This window comes from Mus musculus, chromosome 10 (assembly GCF_000001635.26).
Source record: "Mus musculus strain C57BL/6J chromosome 10, GRCm38.p6 C57BL/6J".
Lineage (NCBI taxonomy): Eukaryota > Metazoa > Chordata > Mammalia > Rodentia > Muridae > Mus > Mus musculus.
In genome coordinates, this window is record NC_000076.6 from 115,363,152 (window position 1) to 115,384,501 (window position 21,350).

At 41.6% G+C, this 21,350-nt stretch overlaps 1 protein-coding gene across 1 annotated transcript; it reads right to left on the reverse strand.

Moving 5' to 3' along the window:
• Positions 1 to 5,246: 5,246 nt before the first annotated feature.
• Thap2 (THAP domain containing, apoptosis associated protein 2) lies at positions 5,247 to 21,284 on the reverse strand. The gene is made up of 3 exons (NM_025780.4): positions 21,054 to 21,284; positions 13,201 to 13,396; positions 5,247 to 9,795 (listed from the first exon to the last, which is right to left on the reverse strand). The coding sequence occupies exons 1-3, from the start codon at positions 21,122 to 21,124 to the stop codon at positions 9,409 to 9,411; spliced, it is 654 nt and encodes a 217-aa protein (NP_080056.1). The 5' UTR covers positions 21,125 to 21,284; the 3' UTR covers positions 5,247 to 9,408.
• Positions 21,285 to 21,350: the final 66 nt, after the last annotated feature.

Genomic DNA, 21,350 nt, shown 5'->3' on the forward strand with positions numbered 1-21,350 from the left:
CTGGCTTCTCTCAAGTTCCCATTGAATTGTTCTGCCTAGCCTCAAACAACTCTGGCATTTTGTTCTAATCACCTGGCTCCTTCTTGTTCTCTGGCTTTAGTTGACTCTGCTCACCTGCAATGAACTTCATAGACTTGAAACAAACAAAAACCACAACCCGAACTCAACTGCAACTGCACCGCACTCCTGGCACTGCCTCCCACCTCTGACTAGCTGTCTCTCCCTGCACTGGGGCTCTTAAAATAGCTTCTCTTTCCTGTGCTGTCCTTGTAAGATGCATTCTGTCTCTGACTCATTCTGTCAAATCTTTCGATCTTTGTTACTTTGTCTGGCCCTCAATTAGACATCACTTTCACACCTGGCTCCTTCCTTCTAAAAACGAATTTGACCTTAAAGGACTGTACTCAGGTTGTATCCGTGTTCCAGGCAGAGGGGTTAAAGGGATGTGGCCTGTCTGCGATCTAGCCAGATCATAAAGATCTAGGTCTTTGGATGTAATCCCTTGCTAGAGGAGCCATCTTGCTGGATTAAAATTCCTCTACAATTTCAAGGGTGTGTATCCTGTCCATTCATTTATACAGCAGACCATCCTATTCTCAGATAATCCGAGTCTTGGGACTGATTTCACCTTTTATACATGGGTACTATTGTGCCAGTCCCATGTGGTTCTGGGGATTCAAATCCTGTTCTCAGGCTTCTACAGAAAGCACTTTATCCACAGTGCCATCTTCCCAGCCCCAGTATCAAAACAAAGATCTCACTAGATGTGGTGGCGCATGTTATTAATCCCAGAACTCAGGAGGCTGAGGTTCATTGGGAGTTATTTTGTCCAAGTGAATAGTAACAAGCTGACAACCACATATTTCCGAAGTGTTTCCAGCTACTTGTTGACAGTGTGGGAGGCAATGGAATTATTTAGATATTGTACACAATTGTGACATAACCCAGTCAACCTTTAAAAGCTTACATTTCCACTGCTGGGGGAAGGGCTTTTTCTTTCCGGTCAGGCTATATTTCTTTTGATGTACATGGGATGTCTGGTGGCTGAAACCATTTTGTATCACGGTGGGACACATTTGTAAAACTTCATGCTATTTTAAATTTCAAAATATATGCCAAGACTGTTTTTCCTTTGGTAGAACACAAAATAGTGGCTTCAACCAAAATTATTATATATCCTCTGTTATCTATTCTTTATAGTGCAAAGACTGGTCTGATTCCATGATAAGCTTCAAATTGGCAGTTAAGGAGACTAGGCCTACATTTCTGTTGCTAAGAACTGGGGAATTCCAGGCAAGTCCAGACCTCAGAAGCTGCCCCACCACTTGGCCTGAGGCAAGGACAATGGGTCAGCAGCAGTGTCCAGATGTCCTCAGCTGCTTCCTCAGTCAACAATTTCCAGGAACCCCCCCCCCCAGCAAGTTTTCAGCCCCCACACTGGTAATAGAATGTCCAGAGATGGACACAACAGATTAACAGAGAGGTCACCTACCTCAGAATTCCCTAATGTGCTTTAAATCAGGCCTGCACGTTCACTTGGGTGTCTCTCTATCTTGGTAATGGGGAAACCCCAGCATGCTGAACTTCTGCAGAATAAAACACTCTTTGTGTTCTCATACTATTTGAGTCCCGGGTATCATTCTCCTGTGAATCATGGATCCTGACATTAGGCAAAAAATTGTATTACTTCAGCTTGCTATCTGACCAGTATTTGTACTGTCAGACTACTGGGTACAGGCTACCAACAACCTGTAAATTTTAAAAACTTTTTAAAATATTTTCCATTTGCATCGTTTAGAAAAATTAAAAAACAGGCGTGTTTTTTTTTTTTGCCTTCATTGGGCTACAGGATGGTCTTGTCTGATCAGTTGTTCCATAGAAAAGGAATGGCCTTACTGCGATTATCGGGCCATCTAATGGCATCAAAGTCTATGTCCAGTAAGTTCTTTTGCTTCAGTACTGGAGTGTCGACTTGGGGCTTCATGCTTGCTGGGTAATTGCTCTATGCTGTGTTGTATCCCCAGCATCAACTGAGTATGGATGCCAGGGATGGTCTTTCTCCTTAGTACAGATCGGGCCAAAATTACACATGAAATGAAACAATCAGTGAAATGTGCTTCCAAATGAGTGTTTCTCTCCCACCCCACCCCAACATCCAATAAAGAATGTTTCCCATGTAACAGAGGCAAAGAAGGGAGGGCCCTGATTCCCTTGTGAAAGTTTCCTGCCTAACCAGCTATTCAAAATAACACTTCCATTAGTGACTCAGACCCAGGATTTGCTTACACCCACCCCAAGTTTTCCAGCTACACCTTCAGGTGCAACATTCAGGGACCTCACAAGGAAGTGAGCTCATGAGTAGATAGATGGTTGAACAAATTGTTGGACTGACAGCAAAGAGCTAGGTTTGCAAAAATCCTGAGACTGTGTGACTAGCTGACTGTGGGCCTACGTGTGAAAGAAAGAAATGAAAAGGACACACAGCTCCAAGGTATGGTGGAGGACAAAGTTTATTGGAGATAAAACATAGGTAGAGTCAGGGACATCTGGTGTGGGGCAACGGGCTACGCACAGACAGCCTGGTCTCAAGTCGACCTTAGGTCTTGAACCGTGGTGGGTGGTAATTTCCACCTACATGGGACAGAAGGTGATCGATCATGTCTCCTGGACCCCTGGCTCCTGTCTAAGTTACTGTGCCCACAGCCCCCACAGCCCCCACAGGAAAGGCGCATGGCTATCAGTCATGTAGGAACAGCACCAAGCCTTCCCACATGCAAATAAGGTCCCCCCCAAACTCTCAGTCCAAGCCAATGATAGGTACCCCCAGAACTGTATATAAATCCATCCAGGGAATTAAAGGTACTCAAGAACCATTCCTTTTTCTGAGTCTTTTGTTCCAAGAGCTGTATGTAACACTTGGGAAGAGATCTTCTCTCCCAAGCCACCTGAGGTCCTGCCGCACTCCTCATGGCTTTTCGTCAGCCCACCCTGACCCGACTGAGTTCAGAGCAGCTCAGAGTTACCAAGCGACCTGGAAGGCATGGCGGAGACTTCATCTCCCTGCCCACACTCACTTCCCTTCGCTGGAACCCTCGCACCTGGCCTGGACAGAGATCTCCTTGGGAAACCTCTGGTACCCAGGCCCACAGTCTGGGAGGGTCCAGACATGACCCTGAGCCATATGAGGAGGGGGGAGGGGAAAGAGGAGAGAGGTGAACCAAGTGCATCAGCAGGAGGCCCAAAAGAAAGTGGGGTAACCAAATTAGCTGGATTTTATAGGGAGGCAACACAGCCTCTTGGGCTGGAGAGTTCAGGCTAGGGTGCAGAGCATATAAACCCTGTAACTGGTTGGGAGTGAGGGATGCTGGGAGAACCTGTTAAATAGGCACCTAGGCCCTTTGTTCTGAGTTTGAAACCTAACAGTAGGAACCTGCTTTTTGTGCAAGGAAGACTTTTCAGTCCGAAGGCTCTCTTCCACAAGTTATCTATCTCCCCTTTGTACTCAGGCACAAGCTACAAGCATCATGCTCGTGATGTTACTGGCCTCTTTGGAGGCCCTAACTCAAGCTCAGCATAAGGACCCTGGAAGAGCTGGCACAAAGAATTGACGCTTCAAATGAATATTCCCCCACTCCCATCTTTGGAAAATTAGCTGCATTTTTGTCTCTTTGGGATTCATGTTAAACCGAGCAAACTTCTCTCCTCCTGGATCCCAGACTTTTCTGATAGGGAGGTGGGTAATTGCTCTATGCTGTGCTGTATCCCCAGCATTAAGTGAGTATGGATGCCAGGGATGGTCTTTCTCCTTAGTATAGATCGGGCGAACATTACACATGAAATCATATTACCGGTGAAGTGTGCTGAGCAGTTATCTAACCTATGCTATTATATCTACTTCCCCGCCAGTAACCCCAATATATCACTTGTCATGTTCTACCTGGGCTGCTCTTACTCCAATTGGTCAGCCCTCATGGCCATGTTTTCATGACTCACCTACCCCATGGGGTCTTCTTTTTTCTCTCCACCTCTCTCTCTTTCCTTGTGGTCCTGGGTACTGAAACCTTGATTCCTCTCTTCTGCAGAGAGGCTGTTAGCATCTTTGTTCAACTTAATAGCTTTATACTAAGGAGCAAGGCCACAGAGCATTGCTTGTGTGTGAAGACTGTTTCCTTCCCAAGGGCAACCAGACCTTGTAGGCCAGTATTTAGCATTGCAATACATAGCAAGGGACCAAACCACAACACAGAAAAGCACTTATTACCTTGTCATGTTTAGGGGGGAGGTGGGAGGAGGAGGAGTGGAAAGGAGGAGGGAGAGAGGATGAGGGAAGGGGAAGGGGAGAGGGAGAGACATATACTGAGCTCTAATTTGAAAGGACGCCAGGAAGCCTGCTAGTGATAACAGCCCAGCAGTAAAGCACCACTCTTATAGGCAGGAGGCCCTTGTCAGAGAAAGGACTCTGTAAAACTTGGGAGCTAAAAAGAGGATAAACAGGAAGTTCAAGAGAATGAAGAGGAGTTAAGAGAGACAATTTAGAATATGTGCCAAAGAACTTATTAAACTGAAAGCTTGTCTCAGACACGTATTTCATTACTTGACATCAAATCTCATTCTTTTTAATGTCTGGAAAACAAAGTTTTAGAAGTTAAGCAGCATGAAGACCAATTTGTGAGTTCCATTTAGTCCCTAAGAATGGGTTATAGAGAGGACAGGACAAGGGACTGGAAATACTTTTCTACTGTAGACCTCAGAGGAGGGGCCTCCTCTCACGTGCTCATCCTGCTTGTTAACTATCCCAGTTAAGGTGAAAATGCTATTTTATAAAGCATTAAAGAATACTATTAAGGCAATGCTTTGATGATTGTATCTATCACTAAGCCTTTGTGCATGCCTCAGGTTACTGTCAGAGAACTATCAAGAAAAGTTGTTTATGTTGTTGGGCTAGGAATGGAACCCGGAGTCTTGTGCATAGTAGGTCAGTCCTCTCCCACTGAGTTGTATCCCACCTCCACATGAACTTTTACAGTCCTTTGTGTATTCAGCTTAGAATGCAGAAAGATTTCAAATGGCACAATAATGTACACTTAGCAACAACGTACAGCCAACCTGTCATTAAGGCATCACTCATTCTTTACCTGTTTCACAGTTTGCTTCAACTTACAGAGAAGAAAGACTACAGAGGCTCAAGTTAGAGTAAGGACCGTTACAGAGATGTTCACCTCTAGAAATAACAGGGATGACAAAAATTCCTTGGGAAACAATTTTTTAATAGTAACAAATTCAAATACATTTCTTAATGAGTACAGTGTTATTGTTTCATATACATTACAAAATTGTTAATTTTATAAAGTATTCAACTGTCTAAATATCAAAAGAATCCCACTCCTGATATAAGATTAGCTTCTCTATTATATCAAAATTAAAATTTACCCGTATTCTAACACTGAGAAGTGAGAGAACATAACAAAATCTCCATAGACACCATTAGCAAGGATCTCATAAATATCTTTAATACATTTAAAGTTTATCTTTTGCTTTTCTAAAACACATGATTTTTTTCCCCTATTTTGATAACATACATTGAAAGGAGGAGAACTGGAAGACACATGTTCGTCCTAGCACTGCGTGGACCGCAGACATCTCCATCTCTTTGCAAGTGGGACAGTCATGTGTGACCGAGTAAACAAAGAGATCTTCTCGTGTAAATCCAGCTTGGAAGGAGGAAGGCAGAGATCGGAAAACAACTGTTTCATGATTTTGCTCAGAAACCTATCAATAGGGTTATGTGTTTCCAAAATATCAAGTTTCAAATATTCCCGTTCTCAGCTTTGACCTACTTCTAGCTGTGTCTTTCTTTCAGCAATCATTTCGATCTGTTCAGTGTAGGGTTTTTTTTTTGTTGTTGTTGTTGTTTTTTTTTTTTAAGGATTCTGACCCAGTAACACTGAACTCAGGTCAAACCCTAGAACTCTGCCCACCTCTCACCAGCCATTCTAAGAAAAATCCGTTTGATTTCAAAAGGAAGTCACTTGGTTGTAAATAAGTCTAAAGTTTCGACGCTTTCCATTGAGTTTCAACTCAACAGCGTGTACCGAAGCATCTTACACCTATTTCGTTCATAGAATGCATCTCATATTCTAATAAGCACCGTTCTTTTGGGAGGCTTGCAGCAACCGAAGGGTAGCCAGTGTTGTATTTAACCCCTTTTGGGTGTTGGAGTTTGAACCTTGGGCTTGATGCATGCTGAACAGGACACATCTCCCAGTCTAGTATTTGTCTTTATATCAAATTCCTAACCTTCAGCTGTGTTTTTGTTTTTTCGTTTTGCTTTGTGAATGTTAGTAGCGTGTAGACAAACTGGACAGATAGAAGATCTGTGAGGTCTGACTCAGATATTACTGTTGTAATTCTGACAGGTTTGTTTATTTTCCTAACAAGGTCTCAAATAGCCTAAGCTGGCTATTTGAGTTTTGGGCCCTCCCACTATTCCTCCAAAGCACAGGAATTAGAGGCATTTGTCCTCTGGCTTCATCAGGCCTCACTCCATCAGTTTTCTGGTTTACAGTCAACTAAATAAATCTATCAGCACACTGAAGGCAGGATTGTAGGATTCCTTGAATGTTTTTAAAAGCCTGGAACTCCTGCTTCCCCACCTTCACTTCCTTCTCCCTCGTGGCTACCGTGACAGATGTGTGTTAGCTAGGCAGCCATTTTAAAGGTGGACAGATGTGTTATTGATACAGTCATGTAAAGAGGCTTTGCAGCATGCTATTGGGAAAATAACATGAAGAAAACAGGCAGAGAATTACATTTACTGAGAGGATGGTTTATTCAATGGTGTCCACAAATAGTGAATGAAAAAGACTGGGGATGTGGCTCCGTGGGAGCGTATACATGCATGCGTGAAGCCCTGGGTTCAATTTCCAGCACACAAACAACACAGCCCAAAGAAACTAAAGGCTGATGATACTGAATGAAGACTATGCAACTTTGCCAAAAGTGCTTGTATTTTACAATGCTGTACATTTATGATTTAAAAAAAAATGTATTAAGATATCAAGATACAAACCCTAGGCAGACCACATGAATTAGTGGTTGGGGCTTGGGGAACATGGTAAACCATATGAAAGTTTACATTTCAAGAGCATAGGTTATGTTAATACGATTAGTTACCCAGCTTATTTTAGGCTATCAAGTAGGTACACTCAGTGTATTTGCCGTGGATATTTGAGATAATATAAAGACACATGAACCAGTATTAGGAAAAAATATACAATGACAAATTTAAGGAACTTTACCCAATACTTAAGATAGCTACCAAGGGTGATCACATCTACAAAAGAGTTTATAGAGTATTGGTCATAAGTATCACATGAAAACTAAGAGAGCCATTTCCCACCCTTATGTTTGCAGGGAAGACAATTCTTACTAGACAGTGCTGGTTGCTGGGTGGGACAGAGAGGAACAGCCCAAGAGATGGCAGAGAATTCAAATTCCATCTCTGTGTAGGAAAGGTTTACAGTCACGTGTGATCAGGCATGTTATGTTCATATGGTAAGCTCACAAACTTGAAGAAGAACTACATAACTTATGTGAATACACTTTTACTTACTTAGCCACAGCTTTTTGAAGGAAGGGCTCTTATTTTGAAGGGAGGGCTCTTATTAGACTTTTAGTGACACAAGGCCTTTTCAAGGTGCAAGTGGTTCCAGAAGAGCGATTTTGCTATTTCTATTTTATAAATATCAGCATTTGCATAGCTTTATCACAGAGACACACATTATTTTAGAGGACTGTATTTTATTTCCATTATGAATTAAAGTTGTTTCAATTATCCAAAAAAAGGGGGGGGAGGGGTTAAAAAGCAAGCTGATGGAGTAAGATAAACTGAGCCTGTTTTAACTTGACACTATTGGGTTTCACACCCAGGACAAGTGGCGGAGGTGCATAGTTAGCGTACCAAAGTGGACCTGGGCTCCAGGTCCTCTCAGCTCCCCCAGGCCCTACCTGGTACAGGGCATGGATGCCATACCCCGCCCTCTATGCTGAACTTCCCAACCTTAAAACACCTTCTTAGATCCTCAGACACTTTCTTAGAAGCTTTCCCATCCTCAGACATGGATATGCAGCAGCCAGACCTGGGTCTGAAATACAATATAGTTATGTAGTTCCTTGGGATTAAATTATTCTGTGATTTATTAAGGAGGGAAAAGCTATTTTTGACATTAAAAAAAGGTAATTAAGAAGTAGTCACAGCCGGGCGGTGGTGGCACACGCCTTTAATCCCAGCACTTGGGAGGCAGAAGTCGTCACAAAAAAGAAAGATCAGTTTAAGAATTTGCTGTCAAGTCAGGCAGTGGTCATGATGGTGCACGCCATTAATCTCAGTACTTGGGAGGCAGAGGCAGGCGGATCTCTGAGTTCGAGGCCAGTCTGGTCTACAGAGTGAGTTCCAGGACAGCCACGACTACACAGAGAAACCCTGTCTGGGGGGTGGGGGGGAAGGACCAAAAAAAAAAAAGATTTTGCTATCAATGCGAGGAACAAATGGGTCTAAAGTGTTTATTAACATATCAATTATGAAGATGGAGATTCAAAATCTTTATTATAAGAGAAAAAAATAATGTACCTTTGTCTATTTGTTTTGTTAGGGTAAAAGCTAGACTTCCAATTCTGCATTCTTTTCTGTATATTTTCTTAGACGTTGACTATAACTCACTGGGTTTTCCCAGTCTGAGGTGCTTGGGGCCTTACCTAGTTTGGAGTTTCAAAGGTATTTCACATTCAAAATACTATTTCAGATTATTTTACAACCTACTTTTAAATTCAATGTTCTTATAAAAAAAGGCCATGATAAGTTTACTTTTACTAGTTAAAATACAAAAGGCTAAAAAAGACAAAAAACAAAACAAAACAAAGAAACAAACCTTGCCCCGTACCCCAGAGGTTTTATTCTATAAAATTTTCAACCACAATCCCAATAATTTAATTCATACAAAATACATTAGTAGTTTTAAGATCATATTTAATGCAGTTAGCTCCTACTTCACATGTTCTTTAGAATGTAATATCCCAGCTTTGGTGCGGAATGCTTTTACTTTTATGAACATATCACTTGTCATTCCTATTTGACAGCAGCTTAAAAAAACAAGAGCAGAAACCCTGCTGGCAGTGTTTCCTAAGTCCGTGACCCTCATGTAAGGCACTTCTGCTCGGTGTCAAGCTTGTCATTGGATTTCCCACTTCCTCAGTCTCCAGAGAGTGACACTGACACTACTACTTCAAGTAAAACTGCAGGACTTGATTGTAGTGTAACTGTCAGAGTGCGGTGGGTGGGGACGGCAGGAGCTGGGCACTGGGTTCTGTGTGAGGAAAACTTGAGTGCAGAGAGTCTCTTCCATTTTACATTTAGAGAATGGGTACTGTTTTATCTTGTTGATCTTGTTCAAGACTTTTTAAATCTTCCAGAGGAAGATTGCTTAAGGCAGTTGGTAAAATCTGTTCTGAGATGCCCTTAGGTAGCATGTTACTTGCTTCTAAGCTCTTCACAAAGCACGTGGCTTTGATCCACCTTCGAGTTGCTCTGCGTTCTCTTTGCAGGCAAGTTTTCATTTTTTTTCTCAAGCTTGCTATTTCCTTTTCTAGTTTAATTATCCTTTTTTTCGCCTCCATAGGGTTCCTAAAGGCATAACTGTGTTCAAGCAGTACTTGCTGACTGCCGTTCAGCTTTAAATTACATGGTCCAGTTGGAGGAAAACTGTTGTTTGTCTTCAGAAGATTCCTTGACTTGAGTTTCTGAGCCGAACAGAGAGTTTAACATAAATTATGAATACCACACATAAGTAAACAGTGACCAGTTTTGAGTAACACAGTATTTAACTCATCTCTAAAGACCTGCTTTTAAGGTTTACCGGGTAACAGCAGCAGGCTAGCTCATGTGATCATGGCTTAAGGGTCTCAGTAGGTTGAATGAATGCGACTCACCTTGTGCAGTTCTGGCTGCCGGCTTGAACTCAAAGAGATCCACCTGCCTCGGCCACCTGAGTGCTGGCATTAAAGCCACGTTGCCACTGTGCCTTTCTTATGCCCTTTATCTGCAGACTTACTTAAACATTGATTTTAAAATAAGCAGTAGATTTTCGAGGTATCTTCCCGATTTTCAATATGATTCTATGGAGATTTAAAAAAAAATCTTTTCCAATTCCTTTTACTAAGCCCAAATTAGAATTTGTTGAGACATTTGGTTTTATCTATGATATTGATCTGATCTTCCTTTTAGTGAGTATTAGTTTTTCTACTACACAAGTAGTTCAGACCTGGGATCTACTTAAACAGGACCTCACATATCTGCAGAGACATATTCTTAGGCATCAAGCTTCCAAACAGATTGACATATTAGTTCTTGACCTGAAACCTTCAAAGAGTTAAAATCTGGCTAGAAATTGTTTTCTAATCCAGAAAGCTAAGGATTCATTTGTCTCATCTACTCCAGAAATATCAAACTACTTATGATTTTCCTATGGTGTCACATCTTATGACTGTGTCTTTCATTTATTAAATAAACATTCTTCAATGTATGATCGACACATTTGTGATCCCTGCATTCAGGAGACCGAGGCAGGATTGATATAACTTGAGACTAGTCTAAAGCTACACAGTGAAATCACCTCAGAAAAGTCAAAACGTAAAGGAAAAACTCCACTTTACATTTTGGATGAAGAGGCAGGAGGATGGCTAGTTCAAGAACGGCTTGTAGGGACGAGAGCTCAGTAGCTAAGAGCATTGGTAGTTCTTCCAAAGGACCCAGATTCAATTTCCACCCCTACATGGTGGCTAACAACCATGTGTAATGCTGTTTTCTCCAGGAGATCTAATGTCCTCTTCTGGTCTCCATAGGCACCAGGCATATTCATGGTGAAGATAAACATTCAAGAAAAACACCCATAAAGTAATAGCTTGGGCTAGACAGAGTAAATTTAAAGATAGCTTGGGCTACTTTAATAGAAAGATTGTCTCTTCAAACAAAAAACAACAAAACAAAACAAAGCAAAAGCATTCCCAACCACTTATTGAAACATTAATCTTGGGGAAAAAAAATGTTGAATAAGTTGTAGTTCCTACTATCATAAACCTACAGCCGGCCTCTTTTCACAGAGAAATGGCACAGTCTCCCCTTGCTCTTCATTTTCAAAACATCCACCATATTTTAGTATAATGAAACATTTATTAGTTATTGTATAAATAAATGATCAAAATGTCAGAAATAAGGGTCCCTCTTTAATTGCCTTGAGACAATGTCTCATGCAGCCTAGGATGGTGTCTGTGATGGTTTGTATATTCTTGGACCAGGGAGTGGCACCATTTGGAGGTGTGGCCTTGTTGGAATAGGTGTAACCTGGTTGGAGTAGGTGTGTCACTGTGGGTTTAAGACTCTCACCCCAGTTGCCTGGAAGTCAGTCTTCCACTAGCAGCCTTTGGAACTCTCAGCTCTGCCTGTGCCATGCCTGCCTGGATACTGCCATGCTCCCACCTTGATGATATTGGACTGAACCTCTGAATCTGTAAGCCAGTGCCAATTAAATGTTGTTTTTATAAGGCTTGCCTTGGTCATGGTGTCTGTTCACAGCAGTAGAACCCTAACTAAGACAGTGTCAAACCTTCTATGCAGCAGATGACCTTGAACTCCTACCTCTGCCTCCTGAGGACTTAATTACACACATGCATCCCCTGTGCCAGTGGATGGTACATTTCAATTTCAATACAGAATTGAGTGCATACTCAGGGTCAGGTACTCTTTGAGGTACTCAAAAGAGAGAAAGGTTGGGAAATAAGCCCTTGCAGTTCTGCAGCTTTTCTAACATCTTAAACAGCAGCAGCAGTAGCAGCAGCAGCCCCCCCCCCCCCCCCCCACACACACACATTAAAACACTAGCTCAGGTCTACTTCCAATGTCACAAGTAACTCAAACAATAGCTTTCCCTTTCTTGGTGAAAGATGCCCTTTTTAAATCCCCCTGTGTTTTCTACCTTTCCTTTCTTACACAAGTAACTCAAACAATAGCTTTCCCTTTCTTGGTGAAAGATGCCCTTTTTAAATCCCCCTGTGTTTTCTACCTTTCCTTTCTTACACAAGTAACTCAAACAATAGCTTTCCCTTTCTTGGTGAAAGATGCCCTTTTTAAATCCCCCTGTGTTTTCTACCTTTCCTTTCTTACGGTGACTTTCTCAGTGTTTCTTCTCCAATCAGATGGTCCCTAACCAGATAGACTATTTCTTTCTCCTCCTGTCTCTCCCCTAGTGCTGCTCCTCAAGCCTCAGTGTACTGCACACACACTACTGTACAAAGCTGCATTTGCCCCTTAAACCAAGTGGGTTTGTTTATTCTGTTTTTGTGACAGGGTCTTACTATGTAGCTCTGGCTATACAGGAACTCAGTAAGTAGATGTGGCTGGGCTCCAAGTCACAGAACTCTACCTGCTTCTGGCCTGTGTGGAACTAAAGGCTGCCTTGAACGTGTTTTGATTCTTTCATCCTGTACCCAATTCTCTTTTCTTTCAGATAAGTCAACAACTGATAATTTATCGATCCACTCCCTGGCTTTAGTTTTACCATCTAACTATATTGTATGTGTGGTCACAAACCTTCCTGGGTATTCCAAGCTCCCAAGTCCTCATGCCTAAATGGAATGAGTTCTATAGTCTCTTATGAAGAGACTCTTGGCATAACTAAATATGTGTTCCTAAAGTACTTACTAGCAAGTCACTTGTCTGTCATCTTAAAATCAGAAGAGAGTGATTCTGAAGGCTGCATTAGCAATCTTTGGTTTTGTCAATGGTACAGTGACTGATAATAACTAATAATTTGTAGTTATGTAAGACTGCAATTCTGGTAAAGTACCCTGTAAGCAAAGTGTTTCATTCTTGGAGTGTTTGTATGGATTTTTACCTGCTGAGCATCCTTAACCTAAAAGTCCAAAATCTGTAATCTGTTTGGAATTAACTGGGGAACAGCCTTGGAGTCAGGAACTCTGATCTCACCTCTAGCCGTACCGTTATTACACAAGAGGGAGCTTGTAGCTTTTTTGAGGTGTGCCATTACACACTGTTTTGGTTTTTTTTTTTAACACAATTTGAGTGGCTTTCTTATACAAGCAAAAAGTAATAGGATTTAAAACACGGTTTAAGAAAGGAGAGTGACCTACCAGAGACTTTATATGGGTACAAAAATCAAAAATGGTTGGAACAGCATCCATTTTAAGTCGTCGGGTTTGTCCTGTTAGATCAAAACAGGAGGCTTCAAAGTGCTTTGAGCAAAGAAAAGTGTGTTTTCCTGGCACAAAATTTTTGCGCCTAACCAGGCGAACCCATTCTTTTCTTCTTTTAGGATCCAAAGGAAACCTTAAAACAAGCAAACAAAAAGCAACTCAAATTCCAACGGTCCTGCTTTTGTTGTTTTTAAAACAATTACATTTTAAGAAAGTCTCTCATTTATGTAAAAATTTATGAAAAAATTAAGCAACCTCCAGATGTCAATTTATACTAATTTTCATAGCTATAAAAATTTACTGAAAAACTGACTTTAATAGCTTTTTCAGACTTTAAAAATAGAGCTATTCCCTCCAATCTAGCTCTTAACATGGGCAATGACTAAAACACAAATAACATTCTTATGTAGAATGATCACAAGCAGAAGTGATTGCACAATGCTTTTATCTGCTGCTGTTTAACAAATAAATCAGGTATGATTAAGATGAAATTTTATCAAGGAAACTCTAGACGATAAAATCCTTTCTGTTTTTCCTATAGTACATCATTGTTTTATACTTTCTCCATTACAATTTCCAGTGTACAAGTTACATATTTTCAAAGAAAACTGTGTACATGCATGTGTGCTGTGTGTGTGTGTGTGTGTCTGTGTGTGCAGGCAAACATGTGGAGGTCAGAAAACAACTTCTGCAGGGAAGTGATTTGGTTCTCTACTCCCACCATGGGCGCTGGGACTGGAACTCAAGCTCCATGGCTTGTATAGCAATAGCCTTGGCACAGTCATTTCGTTGGCTCCAAAGCTGTTTTTTGAGGAAAGCAGCTATTATTACTCATCTGCTTATCTTTCAATAGTGAATAGTAAGAACTCAATAAAAATTAATACGTTAATACCAATACTGAATAGATAAATCACTCACTGTATTCTCTGTAGTTGAGCTGCACTAAAACGTCTGGCGCTATGGAGCACAGCAGAACACATAATTATAAAAAGAGAAATCATCTGAAGCCATCCTTTTCCTTTCATATTTATTTCAAATCCAAAAGAAACATTCGTTCAACACACCCCGCTGAAGGAAGACACAAATATAAAGGGCTGCTTCTGGAGATTCTAATAATTCTAGGTTTGTTAACTGAGTTAGAATGTATGGAGAAACATTCCTACATAGTTAAATTTCAGTTACAATTCTTTTTTCTTTATAAATTTAGGGCCATTGAGATGACTCATTAGCCAAGAACACGGAACCTCATAACCTGAGTTTGGTCCCCTGGGCCCACATGGCAGGAGAGAAAACCAAATCCCACAAGCTGTCCTCTGCCCTTCACACGTAGACCATGGGCTATATTTCTCTCTCAAATATACACAATAAAAACGTGACTGTTAAAACGATCCCTTTGGTATTGTATATATGTGCATGTGTGCCAGCTTACAAATGGAGGTCTGGGGCTAAGCTGAGATGGGTTTCTCCTTCTACTTCACATGGCCTCTGGGAGTCAAATTCAGATCGCTTTTCATGGCAATGTGCCAGTTTGCTAGCTTATACATCTTCTTTGATTACTGTACCCTCTACATGTACTAACTCGTGTATAAAAAGAGCTGTAAGATCCATGTGAGATCGTGTGGTTCGGAAGGCCTATCACATGTGTGGAATTAGATTTCCACTCATTGCCAATGATGACGGCATAGAAGGCAAAAGCCCAGATGTGCTCTAAATATCCTTCCTCGTGTCAGGCATGCCCTGAAGATTTGCTGTCTCTCCACAGTTCACAGTATTTTGGTGTTTTAGTCTCCCTAAATTTTCTGGTAAATTTACCAACCCTGCTTAGTCCTCAGTGTGCATCATCCTCTGAGCTTTCTGAGACAGGGTCTGCCTTATCTAACCCATGCTGGACTTCGATACACTGTAGTCTAGGGCCAACCTGAAACTCTACAGTCCTCCTGCCTCAGCCTTTCAGGTGGTGGGATTACAGGAGGTGGGATTACAGGAGTGAGCATTTGGCTTAGCACTTTCCTCTCAGTTTCATTTCAAAGCACTCTTTAATTATTTAATGGCTTGTCAAGCCCAGCTAAAGAGTCTTTCATTTTACTAGGGCATCAATAAAGATGAGCAGAAATTTGGAGTCCATTGGTTTCCATATTGAGTGTCAGGATTATGGGCCTATACCATCCCATTTTAGAGTGCTGTTTTTAATTATGTTTGGCAGTTGTTATCTGTTTTATTTTTGAGAGTCTAATATCAGCCAAGATGACAACAAACTTACTATATGGCTGAGGATGACCCCTGAGTTCCTGTGGGTTACAGGTCCACGGAACTCTGTCTGGTCCTTAAATGTGTTGTTTGTATTTTTCACAGTATATATTTAAGGGTAGGACATGGGTTAGCCTGTTGGCTAAATTTAAATATTAAAATCCATCTCATATTAAGAAATGTATTTGGTGGTAACTGATGGATATGTTCTTGTCTACATAACACACCCAGGGTTTTATAAACATTTCCTGTTTCGGAAACATCACTCAATAGTTTGAACAATGCTATTTAGCTTACATTTAAAATAAACGGGAATGTACCTCAATAGTAGATATTCATTTAGTGTATATGAGAGACCTTGGTTTTGATCCTAGCACCATTATCATCAAAAATGGAGATCTACAAAGGTTAGGTAAATTTGAGGTACATTCCCAGCCCAGGTATTTTATTTCTATTATTTATAATGTAAAGAAGAAATGCTTCCCAGGGGCTGAGATGATGACTCTAGTGGATGGCTGTGGCTCAATGATTACGTTTTGAAAGTTTCAGGACAATGAGAGACCCTATCTCAAAACCACACACACACACACACACACACACACACACACACACACACACACACACACACACACAGAGAGAGAGAGAGAGAGAGAGAGAGAGAGAGAGAGAGAGAGAATATCAAGATTGTTCTCTGGCCTCCTTTTAAAGATTAGAAGATGGTAAATGCTTAGCTTTGTGGCACAGTAGGTCTTTTATAAAGGAGTATGAGGACCCCCAATGGAGGAGCTAGAGAAAGTACCCAAGAGCTGAAGGGGTCTGCAACCCTATAGGTGGAACAACAATATGAACTAACCAGAACCCCCAGAGCTCGTGTCTCTACCTGCATATGTAACAGAAGATGGCCTAGTTGGCCATCATTGGGAAGAGAGGCCCCTTGGTCTAGCAAACTTTATATGCCTCAGTATGGGGGAACGCCAGGGCCAAGAAGTGGGAGTGGGTGGGTAGGGGAGCAGGGCAGGCGGGGGGGGGGGGGGGGGAGGGGGGAGGGTAGGGTAAAGGGGCCTTTTGGTATAGCATTTGAAATTTAAATGAAGAAAATATCTAATAAAAAAATTTAAAAAAAAAGGAGTAAGTATGGAGTCATATGGAATAGGACATGCTGATTCATTTAGAAGGCCCCAAAGAAAGTATTTGAAATGGGAATAGTGAAGTTATATGAATCTCGGGCACAAGGCATGAAATAATCATGGGCCTTCTTGTCTTAAAGACAAGCCATAAATGGCTGAATTGAGAGACCTGACAGACTCTGCTGTTAATACAGCCATCATTAAAATCTAATTTCCTAACACTTTACTAGTAACTACATTTAATAAAAAAGATTTTTTAATCATGTGTGTTTCTCTGTGTGGATATACACACATGAACTAAGGGACCCAAGGAGTCCAGAAGTTGGATCCCTTAGAACTGGAGTTATAAACCGGGCGTGGTGGCACACGCCTTTAATCCCAGCACTCTGGGAGGCAGAGGCAGGCGGATTTCTGAGTTCAAGGCCAGCCTGGTCTACAGAGTGAGGTCCAGGACAGCCAGAGCTATACAGAGAAACCCTGTCTCAAAATAAATAAATAAAAACCCAAAACAAACAAACAAACAAAAAAAGAACTGGAGTTATAGGTTGAGCTGCTTGTGGCGGGTTCTGGGAATTGAACCTGGGTGCTCTGGAAAAGTACACTCTTAGCTGCTGAGCCATCTGTGTAGCCCCAATCTCTACTTTTCGAAGTTATTTATGTCTGTTGCATTGTGTAGAACCACTATAGATTAGTGTGATATTGGGCATCTTTATTTATCTTCACAATCAGTCATGTCACGTTGGTGGCTTGAAACTGAGCTCAGTGAGAGTGTACACACTGCAGAAAGTGGGCAGATACTACACACTGGGCCTTTTCCCTTTTTTGAAATGACAATTGTTGATGTGGTGCTATAGACCATTGATTGTAGAAGGGTGGTTGGAAGTACATGAAATGAAGCCAGTAAGCCACTCAAGCTGCTGCTACAATCCTCAGTCAAGAGGGAAGGGTGCTACATCAAGGTGGACGGCTTCTGACTGGTTGGGTGGATAGCATTCTCATGTATGGAAAAGGATAATACGGGAATCAGTGTATTTGTCAGATGGCAATTCCCTACCGATATTGAATGGATGGGACAGGCAGGGGACCAGGGTAACAGTGCACATCTGGCCCACAAACAGTCTTTCAATCATTAGAGAATAGGACTTCTATTGTTTGGGGGGTATTTTAATATGTAGACCACAAGTGAGACCACAGAGACACAGGTGGATTATTTTGGGTAAGAGTTTGTGAAGGGTTAATAGGAGAGATTAAAACAAAGCAAAGAAGAAACATCATAAGACTAGTGACAAATTTCAAAGTGGAGATCATTTTACTGAGTAAAAAACGAGCACACGTCATGAACATGAGGCCCAGGGCGTGTCAACAGAGGCAAATTAAGCCTGTGAAGGAGATGTAGACAAGTATAAAACAACTGAAAATAAATTTAGGCAGCATAATTTTAAAAATTATTTTTATTTTGTATGTGTACATGCCTAAATGTATCTATGTGTACGATGTGCATGAAAGAGCCGAAAGAAGTTGGAAGACGTGTTGAATCCTCTGGGTCTGATTTGTGAACTGCCATGTGTGGGCTGGGAATCAAACCCAAGTCCTCTTCAAAAACAATAAACATTCTTTTTTTTTTAAATGGCATATGTTCATGTACACACACACACACACACATACACACACACACATACGCACACACACACACTGTTCTGGTTGTCATTTTTTTTCAATGTATTTTATGTATGTAAGTACACTTTGCTCTCTTCAGACACACCAGAAGAGGGGATCGGATCCCATTACAGCCACTATGTGGTTGCTGGGAATTGAAATCAGGACCTCTAGAAGAGCAGTCAGTGCTCCTAACCTCTGAGCCATTCTCTCCATCCCCCCGCAACAATAAACATTCTTAACTGATGAGTCATCTTTTCCAGCCCCTACCCAACAAAATTTGTGTAGGCAGATAAAGAAGTCTATGACTGCCAGGCAGGGGCAGAGAGATCTTTGTGAGTACATGTGAGTTATTTACATGTGAGAGATATGTAGGCCAATCTGGTCTATTTATTGAGTATGAGCCAGCCATACAAAGTGAGACCCTGAAACACACACAGATACACAGAAGATAGAGTGTGTGTCTATATCCTACAAGAGAAGTTAAATATCACTTGTATTTATAAAAACAAGAATATATTATTATTTTAACATTGTCTTAACTCCCCCTTCCTTTTTGTATGTTGTGTTTGGAGACAGGGTCTTCTTTTGTAGCCAAGACTCAAAATCATTCTGTAATTGTGACTGGTCTTAAACTCATAGTAAGCCTTCTACCTACTCTTCCCATGTAAGGGGAATATAGGAATGTGCCTGCCTAGCAATTACAAAGACTTAAGTTTCTAAAATTACCATTAAAATGTTAATTTCACATTAGATGAACAATATTGTACACTGTGTATCTTTTTTGTTCTTTTGTGTTTTTGAGGCAGGGTATCTCTCTCTCTGTTTAATAGCTCTGGCTGTCCTGAAACTTGTTTTGTAGACAAGGCTGGCCTCAAACTCACAGAACTCACTTGCCTCTGCCTGAAGGTATGCATCACCCAACCTGCTTTCCTCTTTTTGAGCCAAGGATTTACTCTGTAGTCCAGACAGGCCTTGACTTTAGGATGCATCCCTGTGGCTCAGACTCCTGAGTTCTAAGATCACAGCTGTGAGCCATCGCACCAAGCTCTCTGTTGTACAACTCTTATACCTTGGACTTAGGGGCTAGACTCCTCCCTTTCATGGTCCACATCTGATTAAGTCCAGTAAATTCTCCTTAAATATTTCCCCAAATCTGTCCACTTCTCTTCAGCTTTACTGCCAACAGCATCTTATTCTGGACCCCTGAATGGATTCCTCATATTTATTTACACATTCTTTTGAGATAGGCTCTATGTAGCTCAGGCTGGCCTCTTCTTCCTCTGGTCTGGGGTCACAGACATGTACAAACACACCAGGCTTGGTTGGGCTCCCTTTGTTACAGCTCACTCAGCTCCCCTCTTCCAGTGCTCCTGTACCCCTGTACCCACAATGACGGATGCATCAGTGTTTATTTCAGTTGACATGTAACGTAATTTCCCCATGAAGGAAACAGCAGATAGATTTAACATTCTATAAGGCTTCCTTCTCATCAAATTCCTCTCTGGCGATGTGCAACTGGCACTTTAAGTATCACTCTTAACTCTCTGCAGCAGCCAGAAGGCTTTTTATTATGTAAATCTAACCGTGCCCGTCTTTTCATAGTCATGGGGCTTCTTCAAGTACTCTTGGAACAAAGTAGAAAACGCTTTAATATAGAAGACCAAATCTCTGTCATCCTTTGGTGTCATCTGACATGTCACCTCTTTTGTGAAGTGTCCTTTGACTTTCTGAGGCTAAATTAGGTCTCTCTGAAAGTCTTTTCTGTGGCACTCAACAGAAATTATGCCGCACTCCTCTATTCAATTCTAAAGTCCCCGAGGGTAAGAACTATCTACATCATTAGCATAATGTCCGGCAATTAGGGACCCAGTGTACATTAGCTGTAAGAACGAATAAAGCACTACATTTGCATGAAATACTTTAAAAACAAACATCAGAGGGATTTTGAAAGTGGCAGCTTTTAGTTAGGGGATGCACGTAGTAACAGTGAGGTAGGAAAAAGAGCAAAGATATTTCTAAGATCACAAGGTATAATGGTACAGCATATAAAATCAGAACTGTTTTCAGTTTAGTTTTCAGTATTTCTTTTCTTCAGGCAGTTGGCAGTTCTAGAAGGAAAGGTGACCATTTACTGAGTGCCGCCTATTATATTCAAGTCGGTGTTCACATGCTTTGGAGTTTGACTTAACAGAATTAAAGACATGACTGTACGTTCAACCTGTGTGTGAGTGCGTGATTCTGTTCAAGAGAGAGTTTCTATTTGCTCTTTGATAAACATTGCTTAATTAGATTGACTCAGTTACCATGTGTGACTATTAGAAATGTTTCCCACGTCAATTCCAGTAGTGAAAATTGCCTAATCTTAACTCGAACTCAGCAGGCTTCTAAAGTGATTTGTTGGTTTGAACCCTTATGGCGTCATTCTTCTTAAGGCATGGTCTAAGATATAAAAAATAAAAGAGTAGAAAATAAAGGTATACTCATCACTTTTTAATGCAAGGCATAGTAACTCGGGTTTCTTTTTCTTTTCTTCCTTTCTTTCTTTTTTTTTTTTCAAATTTGGTAAACTTTCCTCGGAAAAGGAGCAAATGTTTCCAGATGTGCGGACCCACACACAAAGGACAAGAGCGAGGCTCCCCTTGCTCTTCGCAGCTGGGCAAGTGACCAAAGTCAGAGGACCTTGTTCTTCTGACACGACCGAGACTCAAGACTGCCTAGGCTCCCGTTTCCGTCACCCCGCTCCCCTCCCAGGTTTACCTGTGGAAGCTGATGTTAATGTGCTTGTTGTAGGTAGCAGCACAGCCCGCCGCGGCGCAATTGGTCGGCATTTCCCCGGGCCCCTCATTCGGCGCCACCTTACGCCACTTCGGAGGCGCTGCCCGCTAAGCAAGCTTCTGTCAAACGCTAGACAAACGAGGCAGGCGACCCCGCGCCGCCAGCTCGGTGCAGAGCGCGGGGAGGGCAGAGGGGCGTGCACAGTACCGGGGTGGGAGGGAGGGCCCACTCTCCTGTCTCTTTATTAATATGGCGGGCTTAGGCCTGCAGAGCCAACGT

Coding starts and splice junctions, on each gene's coding strand:
- Thap2 (NM_025780.4), bottom strand. CDS start 21,124: ATGCCGACCAATTGCGCCGCGGCGGGCTGTGCTGCTACCTACAACAAG. Junction 13,397..21,053: donor ATTAACATCAGCTTCCACAG/GTAAACCTGGGA, acceptor GCTTGTTTTAAG/GTTTCCTTTGGATCCTAAAA. Junction 9,796..13,200: donor GTACCCATATAAAGTCTCTG/GTAGGTCACTCT, acceptor TGTTCGGCTCAG/AAACTCAAGTCAAGGAATCT.